Raw genomic sequence first — 15,086 nt, 5'->3', positions numbered from 1 at the left:
TTCCTGTACAGCAGTGGTTCCCAAACTGGGGTTCGTGAACCCTTGGGGGTTTGTGAAATGTTACAGGGAGTTCTAGAGGAAAAAATTCCCTAATGGTGGACAGAGCTGTCCCTAGGGACCTCGAGGCCAGGAGCCTGGAGCCCCTGGACTTCCAAGAGCTAAGCAGATCAAAGCAAGCATATCTACCACACTGAGGAGATTTAAACTTCAAGACTTCTTATAAGAAATGCAAAGGGAGGTGGATAGTTTTTGCTGTTTTTTAAATTAAATAGGCAGCTAGTATTGTTTTAAAAATTATTAGGAAGAACAAGTTTAAGCTTTGTGACGTGCGTTGTTTGTCTGGACTGCTGAAGACCTGAATGCTTGTGTAGGAGGAACTCTTTGAGTTGGCTTCTTAAAGACCTTCATGCTGTTTCATCTGATACTCCTTGATCAAACATATGAGCCTTGTCTTATAACAGGCTTATTCAAAATGATACACAAGTTATGAAAGTGAGATCTTGGAAGAGTATTGCCATTTTCATAATGTAATAAAAATACTGTAATTATAATGATAGTGTGCAATAAGCATGTCATAAAAACAAATTTTATATTTCCAAGATCACTGCTTTTATCATTTATACTCAGGTAAAGGAGAAAATCCTGGGAAATATTCATTTTTAGGCGGGGGTTTGCGAGACTTGACATTTAAGTGAAAGGGGTTCATAGGTTGTTAAAGTTTGGGAACCACTGATCTAGGGGGAGAGATCTTCCTGAGCAAGCAATGGGTGGAGTGACTCCTGAAGGCACAGCGGGCCACCCACAGCCCTACAGGGAATGCCACAAACTCCCAGGGTATGTGACAGAATGAGCCTGATTCAGCTACCCGTCCAGAAGAGCTCCTAGAAAACTGCTATGCAGACAGTTCTGAAGTAAGAAGGTACTGCGACCTTTTCCCCTTGAGTTAGCTCCAGGAAGAAGTTATTCTTCGGTGTGTTGGAACATTTATTTTCCTTTTGATCCCCCACTGGAAGGGACATAAGAAGGCCCGTAAAGGGCAGGGTCTCCCTTGCTAAAACTAAGAAAGCCAGGCCTCAATGTAAGCCACTCAGTGTAGCTAACTTGGCATGGCCAGGGTCTCCCACATCTGGGAGAAAAACCTAAGGGGCCTTGTTTACAAACAGAGTCCTCATTTTTACAACGGCAGAGTTTATTAGTCGGGTAACAACCAACTAGGCACCTTTGTTTTGTCCTTTGCTTCTTAAAGGAGGTGGTGACCTGAGTGCTAGAGATGCCCAAACAGGTCACTTTTCTAAGGAGCTATTTACCATCATTCGCTCTGGGGAAGGGTTTTGTTTCTACAGGTGGGGTGGGAGAACAGAAACGTAACTAAGCTAAAGTGTGTGAGGGCCAAATTCATCCCTGGTGTAAGCTGGCTGATGTCAGTGCAGTTACACCTGGGATGAACTCAGCTCACTTTACCAGACATCAATGGTTTTCAGCCTGTGGTCTGCAGACCTCTGGGGTTCTGCAGACTATATCTAAGATTTCCAATGGGGTCCGCACCTCCATTTGAAACTGTTATGGGCCCACAAATGAAAAACAGTTGAAAACCACTGTCATACATGATATGCAGCACATAGAGGAAGTAACATATTTTTGCTTAAAGATTAACACTGTCAAATCAACACTCAGGGCTTTATATACTACAGTGTTGTGTTGTTGCCTGTATTTCTAAATGTTTCCCTCTTCTATATCTCAATCATTTATGCTTCTCCTTAATGCTAATGCTTTCTTTGCACCGTGGTGAATTACCTTAACTGGAAATGGAACATCCTTTGATTTTTTTTCTTTAATTTCCAATGGAAAAAAAGTCAAACCAGCTTCAAATATGAGAAACCCTTTGACAGCCAGAAGGGCTGCTTCTATTCTTGCTGTAGATGTTTCCAACAGCCTTCATTAGTAGGATGATTTTTTATCAGTTACCACAAGAATATTCCACATAAACAAATCTGTCTTTGTTTTGCAATGGGACCCAAGAAAAAAGGCAAACAAGCTGCTTCATGAATAGCAGCTATTATTATCCTGCCTGTGTCTTTGGGACACCTGCACCAGTAGGGTCAGTTTCTGAGCCCAGGTGTGCAACACTCCTGAATGCAAAATGAAAGCAATGCACCACGGTGGATACCTGTATGAGAGCAGGAGCTGCTTTTAGGAGTGCCCATGATGAATGCTATAGATAAGGGATTCCAAGCTGGTCCTTACGCAATTGAAATGAAAGCAGAATTATTTTAGCTATCCAGGTTCCTCCAGCCTGACACATTCTTGGACTCGTGCTCCCCAGCCATGTGAAGATTGATAGGGGAGGATGGATGAGAAGGGAAGAAGGATGATTGTGTAGTTGATTTGCAGGACACGGAGTCAGGAGACTTGAGTTCTGTTCTGGGTTCTGCCACTGACTTAAGGTTAAACCTTTCTCCCCTCAGTCATGCAAACAGTGCATTTAACATTACAGGGATTACTTGTGTGGGAGTAGGGTTTGACTCTGAGGATATGTCTACACTGCCAAAAACGAAAAAAGTGTTCTTAACTTGGGCTGAACTAGTAGTGAAGACATGGTTACTGGGGTTCTCAGCTTGAGTTCAAGCTTAAGCTTACAGCAACCTGGGGTTGATCTCAAGCTGCAAAGCCAAATAGCTGTGTCTTCGCTGCTATTTTAGCATGGGTTAGCTAACCCAATTTAAGACTACTTTTTTTTGTTTTTATGACATGCTTATTACATAACTATTATTTATAATTACAGTATTTTTATTACATTATGAAAATGGCAACACTCTTCCAAGATCTCATTTTCATAGCTTATATCACTGTGAATAAGCCTGTTTATAAGATAAGGCTCCTATGTTTGATCAAGGAGTATCAGATGAAACAGCATGAAGGCCTTTAAGAAGCCAACTCAAAGAGTTCCTCCTACACAAGCATTCAGGTCTTGAGCAGCCCAGGCAAACAACGCATGTTACAACAAAGCTTAAACTTGTTCTTCCTAATAATTTTTAAAACAATACTAGCTGCCTATTAAATTTTAAAAACAGCAAAGATTATCTACCCCCCTTTGCATTTCTTATAAGAAGTCTTGAAGTTTAAATCTCCTCAGTGTGGTAGATATGCTTGCTCTGATCCGCTTAGCTCTTGGAAGTCTAGGGGCTCCAGGCTGCTGGCCTCGAGGTCCCTAGGGACAGCTCTGTCCACCATTAGGGATTTTTTTTTTCTTGAGAACTCCCTGTAACATTTCGCAAACCCCCAAGTGTTCACAAACCCCAGTTTAGGAACCACTTCCCTAGATGACTGCAATCTCCTCCTTTTGAAAGGCCTGCTCTCTACTGTACATGACTGACAGGGCTGGAGAGACAGGGCTAGCCTCCCTCCCCCATGGCCTTTCTGGTGCCTGCCTCATTAGCATGGTGATGCACCCTGTCACATACCCTCCCCCCAAAAACAACACAAGCGTGTCACCTTCTGGAGTGGGTTTGCCTTCCTTGTGTATTGTTGTGTCCGTGCTATATTATATTACTATAGCTTTGCCTGGCCGATGAGGCACCTGGAACTGGTATGGTTGTAGAGGTTCCAATGCATGATTCTCTCTCATGTCTGTGTCATTCATTGTGCATGATCTATAATCAGCAAAAAGGGGTTCCATAATAGGTCATGATGTAAAGCGTCCATGGCCCACTTCAGGCCCAGGGCTTCCTTTTCTGTTACAGAGAAGGTCCTTTCATGTGGTTTTGACTTAAATACAATATGGCTCGTTTCTCGCCCTCAGAGATCTAGGAGAACATCCCCGCCCCCTGTCCGATGCGTCTGTCTGAAGTATAAACTCCTTCGAGGGGTCTGGGTTGAAGAGTGTGGGATCATGACACATTTCTTTCAACATTTTAAAGGTTGCATCCCAATTGTCTGACCACTGCACTTTGTGTGGTTTCTTGTCTCTTGTCACGGATGTATGTGGGGCTGCAGTGGTGCCAAAGTTAGGGACAAAGCAGCTGGAGTATCCAGCCAACCCTGAAAATTGTCAAACTTGCTTTTTGGGCATTGGTATCGAGTAGTTGGTCAAAGCCTGCACCCTGTCCACAAGTGCGTGTATATGTCTGCCTCCACCGTACAGCCCAGGTATATGGTTATTTTATTTCCAGATTTGCTCTTAACCGGCTTGGTGATGAGGCCTGCTTTGGCAATCTACTGCAGTGCCGGAGTAACATGGTGGAGGTCTAGGCTATGTATGACTACATCGTCCAAATAAGCCGCAGCATATCACCCATGTGGAAGGAGCATCTGATCCATTAACCTCTGAAACGTTGCCTCCACCCCATACAGCTCAAATGGCATCATTAGAAAATTGTACAGTGCAAGGGGCAGGGCGAACACAGTGTGAATTTGGAACTAACCAAAACACAATTGAAAAGGCTAGTGAGGCAGGGCTATTGCTGCACAAGGAGCTTTCCCTGCACCTTCCTCATCAAGGTGGGGGTTTATACACCCTGTCACATTCTTCCTTTTTTTTGCTTTGGTAAGTTGCTTATCTATTCATTTTGTAAGTGCCTGAAAGTTTTATTAAACCGTATTACTTGGCCTTGCTGTGAGCTGTGCTGTTTCTCTGGAAATGCTATAGAAATTCTGGTAATGAACTGCCAAAATCAGCAAGCGATATGTAATGATTTAAGGCTCCATTCAAAATAAAACCTGCTTGGATTTCTACACCACAGGGGCAAGGCCCAAGAGGGAGAGTGATTTATTTTAACATTGGGTTGGTCCTTTGGTGCTGTTGAGCTGGAAAGAATTAAAGGGATTTTACAAAGGATAAAGGCTCTAAAAACATTAAATGCAAAAATAGATTTGTTGGTTTTTTTAAATGTTATTTTTAATAGTAATTTAACTCTTTTCAGCTGTAGATTGGAAGGCACTTCTCAAAGGTGGCTAAGCTTCATGCGTGCCATATAAGCAATTAGATAGCTAGACAGATTATTTCCATTGTACTGACGTGGAAGCTGAGGCCAGGTCTACACTAAAAGGTTAAGTGGACCCAGCTACATCACTCAGGGGTGTGAAAAATGCACGCTCCTGAGTTAGATAGTTAAGCTGACCTAACCCCAGGTGTAGGCAGCACCAAGTCGACAGAAGAATTCTTCCCTCGATTTAGCTTCTGCCTCTCAGGGAGCTGGATTACCGACAGTGACCGAGGAACCCCTCCCATTGCTGTAATGAATGTCTATGTTGAAACATGACAGTGGTGCAGCTACAGCCATTTAAATGTAGACATAGCCTGAGGCACTGAAGTACAAGATCCACATTTTCAAAAGTGTTCTCTAACTTAGGGTTGTCTGACCTGACAAGCACAAGAGCTGTTTTTTTCAGACGTGCTGAGCACCCTTACCCCCTGCTGAAGTCACTGGGAACTACATGCACTGAGCACTTCTAAAAGCTCAAGTTTTCTCAAATTTGTACACACAAACGTGATGGCATCCAAAACCTGTGGCCCAGTGCTGGGCAAACTGTGGCCCATCAGGGTAATCTGGTTGCAGGCTGCGAGACATTTTGCTGACATTGACCATCTACAGGCACAGCCCCTTGCAGCTCCCAGTGGCCGTGGTTGCCCACCACTGCTGTGGATGCTTTTGAAAGTGTCAGCTTATAGGACTAGCTCAAGCCCACACATCTATGAATGCTGGGAACAGAATATGGGTTTTGTAACTCCTTGCTTTCATTTCCATTCAAACAGCCAGTCAGGAACTGTACTCTTGTTCTTTTTGCGGATACAGACTAACACGGCTGCTACTCTGAAACTTAACATGCTATGTGTTGTTTTTTTTACTGTAAGTACTATTCTTTAACTAAGACCTTGTCTACACTAGCGATGTAAGTCGATCTGAGTTACGCTACTTAAGCAATGTATGTTAGCGTGGCATAGACACTGTATGTCTACGGGAGACACTCTCCCACTGACACAGCTTCCGCCTCTTGTTGCTATGGATTAATTAAGTCGACTGGAGAGTGCTCTCCTGTTGACTTATTGCGTCTTCACCAGACCCTCTAAATCGATCACAGGAGTGCCAATTTAGCCCATAGTGTAGACAAGGTCTAAGATAGGATTCCCTTAGTTGCATGATGTCCTGCATGTAGGCAGAAGTGAACCTGTTCTGGTATTAATGACTAGCTGATACTCCAAACGCTGCTGAACTGTCCTGAACATGCTCTGCCACAGTCCAGTGTTAGCTTGCAGTGCGTTGGTTAGCACCTGATGCAAAAGAGTTAACGACTATCATGCTATAGAACACGGGTCGGCAACCTTTCAGAAGTGGTGCGTCAAGTCTTCATTTATTCACTCTAATTCAAGGTTTTGCGTGCCAGTAATACATTAACGTTTTTAGAAGATCTTTCTATACATCTAGAATATATAACTAAACTATTGTTGTATGTAAAGTAAATAAGGTTTTTAAAATGTTTAAGAAGCTTCATTTAAAATTAAATTAAAATGCAGAGCCCCCCAGACCGGTGGCCAGGACCCGGGCATTGTGAATGCCACTGAAAATCAGCTCACGTGCTGCCTTTGGCACGCGTGCCATACGTTTCCTACCCCTGCTATACAAGATATGCCTTTTGTATCGCTAGGATGAATGAGTCAATCTTGTTAACCACACTAGCATGTCCCTACCCTTTTCCCCACATTTCCTTGGATGTTAACTTGGCCTCTGAATTACATTTTCAATGCAAAAGCTTCATTTACAATAAAACAGGTTCAACAAGTTGAACAACTTACAGGTGTTACCCAAATGCACCTGCCTTGCTGTTTCCAAAGAGAGCTGAGCAGAACAAAACACCCACTCCAAAGCTCCTCCATTGGGAATAACATCCCACCCTAAAGGAGGGAGAGGAAAAGACCACCACCTCCTTTCGCTAGCCCCATTATTATCTTATCTATCCCATACCCATCACTCTGACATCAGACTGCCTTTGCTTCATAGGAGGTAACTACCTCAATCTCTCTTCTCAACAAAACAGACCTGGCTGAGGGTCTCTCAGTGGGGATGGGGGTTCACTCTCTACATCAGGCCTGGACAACATGCAGCCCACGTGCAGGGCCGGCACTACCATTTAGGCAACCTAGGCAATGGCCTAGGGCGCTAGAATTTTTAGGGGGGCGCTATTTTGGCGGGGGGCGGCACGCGGGTCCGGTGGACCTACCGCAGTCATGCCGGCGGACGGTCCACTGTTGGAAAGCCTCCGGTGGAGCTGCCGCAGTCATTTCGGCGGACAGTGCGCTGGTCTAAAGGCTCCGGCGGACCTACCGCAGTCATGCCGGCGGCAGGTCCACCGGAGCCTTTAGACCAGCGGACCGCCCGCCAGCATCACTGCTGCAGCTCCACCGGAGACTTTCTAGCAGCGGACCGTCTGCCGGCATGACTGCGGTAGGTCCACCAGACCCGCGGGGGGTGGCGAAATGGCTATCCGCCTAGGGCGTCAGAAACCCTGGCGCCGCTCCTGCCCACGTGGGCTCACTGTGTGGCCCGCAGGGGGTGAGTAGGCAAGCAGCGGGTGAGGGAGGGGGGCTGAGGAGGCGGGTGGGAAGTGGCAGGGGGTGAGTAGGTGAGCAGTGACGGAGGGGGCAGGTGAGCCAGTGGCAGGGGAGGAGGCAGCTGAGGAGGCGGGCAGTGGCAGGGGGTGAATAGACGAGCGGAGGGGGGCTGAGGAGGCGAGCGGGTGGGCAGTGGTGGGGAGGGCAGGTGAGCTGGTGGCTGAGGAGGCAGGCAGGCAGGCGGTGGGGGGAGGGCGGGGGCAGGTGAGCTGGCGGCGGGGGAGGGGAGCTGAGGAAGTGAGTGGTGAGTTGGTGGCTGACCTGTTCTACTGATTTGATCTGGCTCCCATCCCCTCTCCAAGGGTTGCAGCTGTCTGGAGGTGCTGCCTTCCACAGGAGCAGCACCAGGGTTTCTGGCGCCCTAGGCAGAATTTGGGGGGTGGCATTTTGTGCACTCCCCACGGGGCATGCGGGAGCTTCCGGTTCCACTCCCATCGTGCCGCCAAAGAAGGACCCTCCGCCGAAATGCTGCAGGCGACAGCGGCAGTCATTCAGCTGCTCAATTGCCTGCCGCTGTTTTTCGCGGCATGTCGGAAGAATGTCCTTCTTTGGCGGCGCGACGGAAGCAGAACCGGAAGCTCCCATGGGGAGCGCACACAAGGCCGCCCCCCGAATCCTGGCACCCTGGGGGAAGTGCCAGCCCTGGCCTTCCATGCCTTCCTCATTCATTCAACAAGGCAATTGATTACAAAGTGGGGGGAAGATCTTATTATTCTTCTAGCAAAAAGACATTTTTTTACCTTAATTATACTACCTTAGGGGCCTGCTATAACATATTACCAAGGTTCAATACTGCTGTTTTGGTGGGGTGGCACTAGGGAGGGAGGAGTTGTTTCCATGGGGCGGGTGCCATTGGGGGGGTTGTTTTGGGGCAGCTGGGTGGCCCTAGGGGGGTGTGGTGTTTTGGCAGCGCTGGGGGGTTGTTTCTGCAGGCCGGGCAGTGCTGGAGGGGGGTGTTTCAGGGGGCTGGGTAGCACTGGGGGTGGGGTTCGGCAGGGTTTTGACCCTCAGTTGTTTTCTTGGAAATAAAAAGGCCCTTCGCCACTTTACGAGTTGTGCAGGCCTGCTCTATATCCTTGGCCTTTGCAGTTCCCTACATTCATTTGTAACAAAGATTCCCTATACACAAATATGGGCAAAGGGGATCTGTGGATACTCAGTGCCATACAGGACCAGGCCTTATATATTTCTATCCACTAAGCAAGAGATCCTATAAACAATCCTTTTCCTGACAAATCATTTGACACAAAGCTGCAGCCTTTCAGTCTCCTGTAGCTGTTGTCCACCTTAACATGCCTGTTTCTAGGAGTAAAAGATTGGCACTTTGGAAAGGGTAGTAGCTGTCACCTGGCCTTGTTCTCAGGGGTATTTAGCCATCATTTAGAGCATGGCTCCGGGCAAATGGATTTTTTTATTTTATGTTTGGCAAATTTCCTGTTTCTTTCCCCTGGGACGGGACCAAGGGTAATACATTCTCTGCCAGTGGAACCCAAGTCAATGCTAACCTTTGGACACCTTTAGCTTTCTAAAGCCCTTAGCTGGGATTTGATCTACGAAAGATTCTGTTTGAGCATTATAGCAGCACATGTTAATATTAAGGTTCCCAAAGCAAGTCAGCAGTTGAATAACACTACATATATTGTAGCTAAAATAATAATGGCAATAGTTGCCCTCATCAATATTTGAAACAGAATACATTCATAACGGGCCTGTAAACCTTCCCTGACATCTCCTGATCTCATTTTCATTGAATGTTTAAAGTTGGATAAAAGTGACTGAGCTTCTGCATATAAAAGAGAAAAACTCTTGGATACTTTTGAAGAGAGAGATAAATGTATTTTCTGTTGTTCCTTTGATCAAAACATTCCCAGAGCATTCATGACAATAGCATCTAGGCAGTAAATTGTTATTCAGTTACTTACACACACACTCTCTGATACACACAAAGCAAAGCTAACACCCCCCCACACACACACACTTAAGAGGCACTTGTAAATGAGCAGCACTGATCCTGTTTACTTTGTTGTTACAAAACTAGGGCAACCTCACTCTCAATTAACTGCTTGGTGTGCAGAGCCCTGAAAAGATGAGCCAGTGCGAAGAATTAAACACCAAGTTTTAACTTCCACTCGATTGCTAGCATTCATACACATCAAGCCAGCATCTTGTAACAGTGACTGACAGGTAGAAGTGAGATCATAAATAACTAGAGAAATACACAGGCAATTTTCTACCATACTACCATATTCATACTTTTAAAAGCACATAACCTAACTCAGAAGCCATTACAGTAAAGGATTATGAATAATAAGAGATTACTTAAATTTCTTAATCTGATTATTTGTCCACATTCCGTCACTGAGTTCAGCTTTGAAACCAAGACAATTTAAAGTGGAAGATCCATCCAAGTAATTTTCCAGCTATAAATTTAGTAAGAAGTAAATTACATATATTGTGTAAAAACCTGTCATTGCACTGGGATTTATAGCACTGCTGTTACAGCTGAAGCAGACCTCTAGTGTTTGATTTATTAACACTAAAACTAATGACAAACACTGGGCAATGAAAGCCTGTGTACTTCACACATCTCTGAAAGTTGATGATATCTGATTAAAAAATATCTATTATTGCTGAAATGCATCATATGCATGATATTTCCAAGGCTACTGAAATGTCACCCTGTTCAACTGAGCATGAAATGAAAGTAAGTACAAATCTTGCAAAAAACATTACTCAAGTAAGTAGTCCTCATTTATGCAAGTAGTAAGGCCTGCTCGAGTGAGTAAGGAGTTATAGGATCTAATCTTTACATTGGACGAGCTCTGGGGCAGGGATATGCCTTTTTATTGGTTCTGTAAAGCGCCATGAACACCTATGATACTGTATAATCTATAGATAACAGTTAAGTTACACTAATGGAGTCTTATTTATTGAGAACAAATGCATCATTTGAAAGTGCTCACCTTGGAGTTGTGGCTGGTTTCCAATATCTGCAGAAAAGATATTGTCCATCTGCATTGACCATATGAGGGAGGTCCTGATAAGGGATATTCTGAGGACTCCGTCTTGGGGAATTTTCCTCAGGCATTCTAGAAGACTGACCTATAAGGTGTTGGAAAAAACAGGACATACTTTAAAGAGCAGGAAAGATATTGGCAGAGGGGTTTACTACGGACACACATTCAATAAAGTCAATAAGGCAACTGACAGTGATGGAAATGTTTCTCCCTCCCCACCAAAGAGCCACAAAACTGGGCTCAATCTCATCTGCTTCTTGCAACTGCTCTGAGACTGAAGCCTCAACATTTTTTTTTTTTTTAGAGAAAATGTTCACATTATCAGAGGGGGGAGATAACAACCCAACCACACAGCTTCATTACTGCTTTTTTCCCCTTCTCCCATCTGTGTTTATTTTACATCGTTTTGAGAAACGGCTCTTAAAAAGAATATTTAGCTGCAATCAAGTGCAAATTGTAAAGCACCACTATGGATACAAGGAGACAGCTGCATAAAAGATTCATCTCTCTTAACATCTTCAAAGAACGGCGAAGGGTGTGCAGTAATGAGGTGCCTGGTGGCACTGTGTGGTTATGATGCTCCTTTCTGACATCTGAAAAGGAAAACATATAGGAGAATTCGCAGCAAACCTGTTTTCATCCTGTGCAAGGGTTTGCATCCCAGAGAGACGCCGGCATTGCAAGTCAAATAAAAGCAGATAGAGCCTTTTGCATATCGCCGCTAACATACATTAACACCCAGCCCCAGATCAATTGCTTTCTGTTGCAAAAAAAAGGGCAACAGAGATCTCTTCCCCTTGCAAGCTTCTGTGCTGGCTGCGATCCGCTCCCCCAAGCTCCTCGTTCCAATCTCTCTTTAGGGAAACTCGCCCGTAATTCATCACTTCATGTTCATTTCATCACTTTTCTTAAACAAATCGCATGTGTGGGCTGAGGTGGTGGTGGGAGGGGAGGTGATGGGATGGGAAAGCTGCAGTCCACTTTTCAGAAGCTGCTGCACACACATCAAAGGCACCTTGAGCCCAGGCAGCTGTGTGGCACTGGGAGACTTGTACAGAAAGTTACTGTTGCTGCAGGTTGCTTGCAAACTTTACTTCCTTCCTGTCACTTGCTGTGAAGGGACATGAGGGGTGGGGGTGGGAGAAGGTGGGGTTCTCCACTCAGCTCCCCGCTGCAGTCATCTCGAATGAAAAAAAACACAGCTTCCCCAGCAGCCTCTCTCTAGTAGCGAGACCGGGCAGAGGAAGAAGAATTCAGACATTTAATTTTCTCAGATGCCAGAGAAAGAAAAAAAAATCCCCCTGGGTTTCAAATGCATCAAGGAGCCCTGGTTTCAAATGCAACAGCCACCCCTGGCTTCCAGTGCAGCCAGGGTTCTTTGCACCCCCCAGCCCCGGGCTCCGGCACGTGAACGGCGAGGGAGCTGTTTAAAGGGACGTTACCCGTGGCTGAAAAGCGCGGCGTGCTCGCAGCTGCCCGTGGAGTCAGTGGCCCCGGGAGCAGCTCGCTGGCTCCGCGCCGGCGCCCCGCTCCATTCACGCATCCGCGGCGGTTCCGCTGCCGAGTTAATCCTGGAGCTAGAGAGGAGCCGAGCAAACCCCGGCTGGCAGGGGCCCAGGAGGGCAGGCGCACTGGGGCCAGCTCCGGGAGGAGGGTGGAGCAGCAGCAGCCTGCTGGGCACGGCGAGGATCCTGGCTCAGGGCAGGTCGCTCTGCCCGGTGCACGTGTGGCCAGGCAGGGACCCGCCGCAGCCAGGCCCCAGGATCCTAACGGAGTGACCCGACCCCAGGTGCTTAACTCAGGATCTCCCCCAGGGCGCAAGCAGCGCTCTGAGTCACGTCGTTGATCCAGACGGCAAGGCAGCCTGTGTCTCCTCCAGCCTGGCGTTCAGTCAATAATAAATTAATAATAACTAACCTCATTTCTAGGCGAGCCAGGGGAAACCCCATGAAAGAGGCAATCCCCACGCACGGTGTATTGCTCGCCTCCCTCGGCTCCGGTGGCACCTTGGCACAAATGGCCAAGCATCGCTCTAAGGGCTCCCCGTTCAGAATAAGGGCATGGCAGGATCAACTGCCCCAGGAGCAAATCCAGTGGGAAGCTTTTCATCGCAATTAGCCAGGTCCTCCCTTACTGCCAGCTGAGAATCGGGCTCCATAGCTAGAAATGGGTGCTCTAATGCCAGAGCTATGCGCTTGGGATGGACAGGCAGACAGACATTAGATGCAGGGGAAACGAAAGATACAGTCTGAAGAGAAAGGAGAGAATTAATCTAATGCCCCTTTACATTTCCCCAGCTTTGATCCTACCCCCGTGGTTCTGGTTCTAGTCTGATCCCAAACTAGAAGCAGCCCAGTTTGTTGTGCTGGTTCGGATGTGCAGTTGTTCTTGTGAGATTTCTGCCGTTTGGAGCTGAACGCTTTCAAAACTTTTGGAGCCACTCAGTCCAAACATAAAAGCCTGAATTGTGCCCGGAGTCCAGATCAGTATCCCAACAACACCTGGTTTGCTCCTCTGTAATTATAACCTGCTTTATGGTATATAACAAATGCTTAGGAAAACAGTCAAAATTAATTTCTCTTCAGTGAAAATCTCCTGGGTTTAAAGGCAAATGTCCAGGTACTGAATTTAAGAGCTTGATCCTTCAGTTCTAATGCTAGCCAAACTCCCTGCTTAGCATTTATAGAGTACTTTGTGTATTGCCTACCTCAAGAATGCAGACTCAGGCCTTTTATGCTTCATCATTTAATCTTTAATTTCTGGATGCCTATGGATGTCCAAGAGCCTCCTGGCATTTTAAGAAAAAGCAGCTACAAGAAGATGTTTTAAAAACTAGGCAACATGCCCAAATAAATCCCAAAGTGGGAACAAAGGCCGAGGAAAGGAAAGAAAAATATAACCAACTACTAATACAGCAATCTCTGAGCCAAAACATATACATATTAAAGAGGAAATCAAAAGCACATTTGTATCTTATTGTCATTTATATTAAACCCCTTAAAGGAGTTTGTTCATTACAAACGCAAAGGCAAAAATGTATAGTTCCAGAAACGCTAATATATGGAAATCCATCCATGGACATTTATAATAAGCAGGATTCAGGATTCCAGGTGAGGCAGGGGCCTTCTCAGAGCCTGGAGAATAGTATGTTCAAATAGCATATGACTTCTTAGCTCAACTACTCTACAAATGTTGCTGACTGTTCCATTTCAGGGGTGGATGAATCAATCTTATGTATATAAAACACTTTGTGATCCTTTGGGTTACAAGGTGCATTAAGTGTAAATTATTATTATATATATGGCTACCATCTGATCAGTTGACATTTAGTTCAACAGCACTATGGGCCCAATCCTACATTCTCTGCATGCTCCCAAATTCCCACTAGTTCACTGGGAATCCTGGGTGTGCAAGGAACGTAGGATCAGGCCCTCCAGGGGCATTTGGGGATAATTCCCTTTTATAGACAGGCATTCTGTCTTGTGGTGTAACTGTAGAAATTAGAAGAAGCATCTGACTGTCTGTCTGATATTCCTCATGACTTGTGAGTCCTAAATAAGAAAATTATTCCTGGGAAAATTGCATGGATTGGGACTGAGGGACACACTTGTTTGAGATCAACACAACATGGAAGGGTCCAGCTCAGCAATTATTGCAGGCTAGTCTCCTGTGAGAAAACAAAGGGAGCTGTGAGAGTGCAGTGATTGCCAGATGGTAACATCGTTTGCTTTCTCTAGTCAAGAGTGAAGCATAATTTGGAAATATATTTTAAACACAATCAAATTCCTAATAAAAATAGAATTAGGCTCGTTTCTATCTTTACAGTAACTTGATAACAGCTTGGATTTATGAGGTGCATCCAGAAAAGTTGTTTAGTGTAGGAAGGGCCAAATCCTGCTTGCTATCAGAAAGCAAGCAGTCCCATTGACTCCAGTTGTGCATATGTGAGTACACAGAGATGGATTTGGCCTAAAATAGGGCAAATGACAGAAAAAGAATCCAGCACTGGAAAGAGAAAATCACCACATACAAATGAGGGATGGATAATGGAGGGGGGGATGGAGGGGCTGCAAGACATTAGGAGGGAGAGAAGGATGATGGAGGAAGGGATGTATGGAGGGCAGGGAAAGTGACACTGGAGCAGAGACGGGCATACGTTTCTCTTTGCCATAAGACTTCCAGTCACAGAATGACTTTTTAATGGATTATTTCCTGTTAGCATGCACAGGTAAAGAGATTTTATAAGATCCTTCTGTTCCAGTTGACTGTCTCATCCTCGTTAATTGCAAGAGTAGTCTGATTTGAGAACTGGATTTAATTGGAGATTTTGCTAAACCATTTGCAATTCTGCTGAATAGGATCATAAAAGAGTGAGCTTCACTGATGATGAGTGATGAAAATTGGATCTCGGGAAGCAGAATTAGAACATAGCTGTGACATATCTGGATATGAAAGAATTAACT

The 15,086-nt window shown here is 45.6% G+C and overlaps 1 protein-coding gene across 4 annotated transcripts in view; it reads right to left on the bottom strand.

Moving 5' to 3' along the window:
• The window catches only part of MGLL (monoglyceride lipase), an 84,700-nt gene extending 72,426 nt beyond the window's left edge, over positions 1-12,274 (bottom strand). The window contains exons 1-2 of one of the 4 annotated variants that reach the window (XM_030570903.1): positions 12,066-12,274; positions 10,570-10,708 (exon numbers count right to left, since the gene is read on the bottom strand). In XM_030570903.1, coding sequence (XP_030426763.1) covers positions 10,570-10,694 — 125 coding nt within the window. In that variant the 5' untranslated portion in view covers positions 10,695-10,708; positions 12,066-12,274. The other 3 variants (XM_030570902.1, XM_030570901.1, XM_030570904.1) reach the window with 3 other exon arrangements.
• Positions 12,275-15,086: the final 2,812 nt, after the last annotated feature.

The sequence above is a fragment of the Gopherus evgoodei genome, chromosome 7 (assembly GCF_007399415.2).
Source record: "Gopherus evgoodei ecotype Sinaloan lineage chromosome 7, rGopEvg1_v1.p, whole genome shotgun sequence".
Classification (NCBI taxonomy): Eukaryota; Metazoa; Chordata; order Testudines; family Testudinidae; genus Gopherus; species Gopherus evgoodei.
This window is presented reverse-complemented; position numbering and strand designations above follow the sequence as displayed.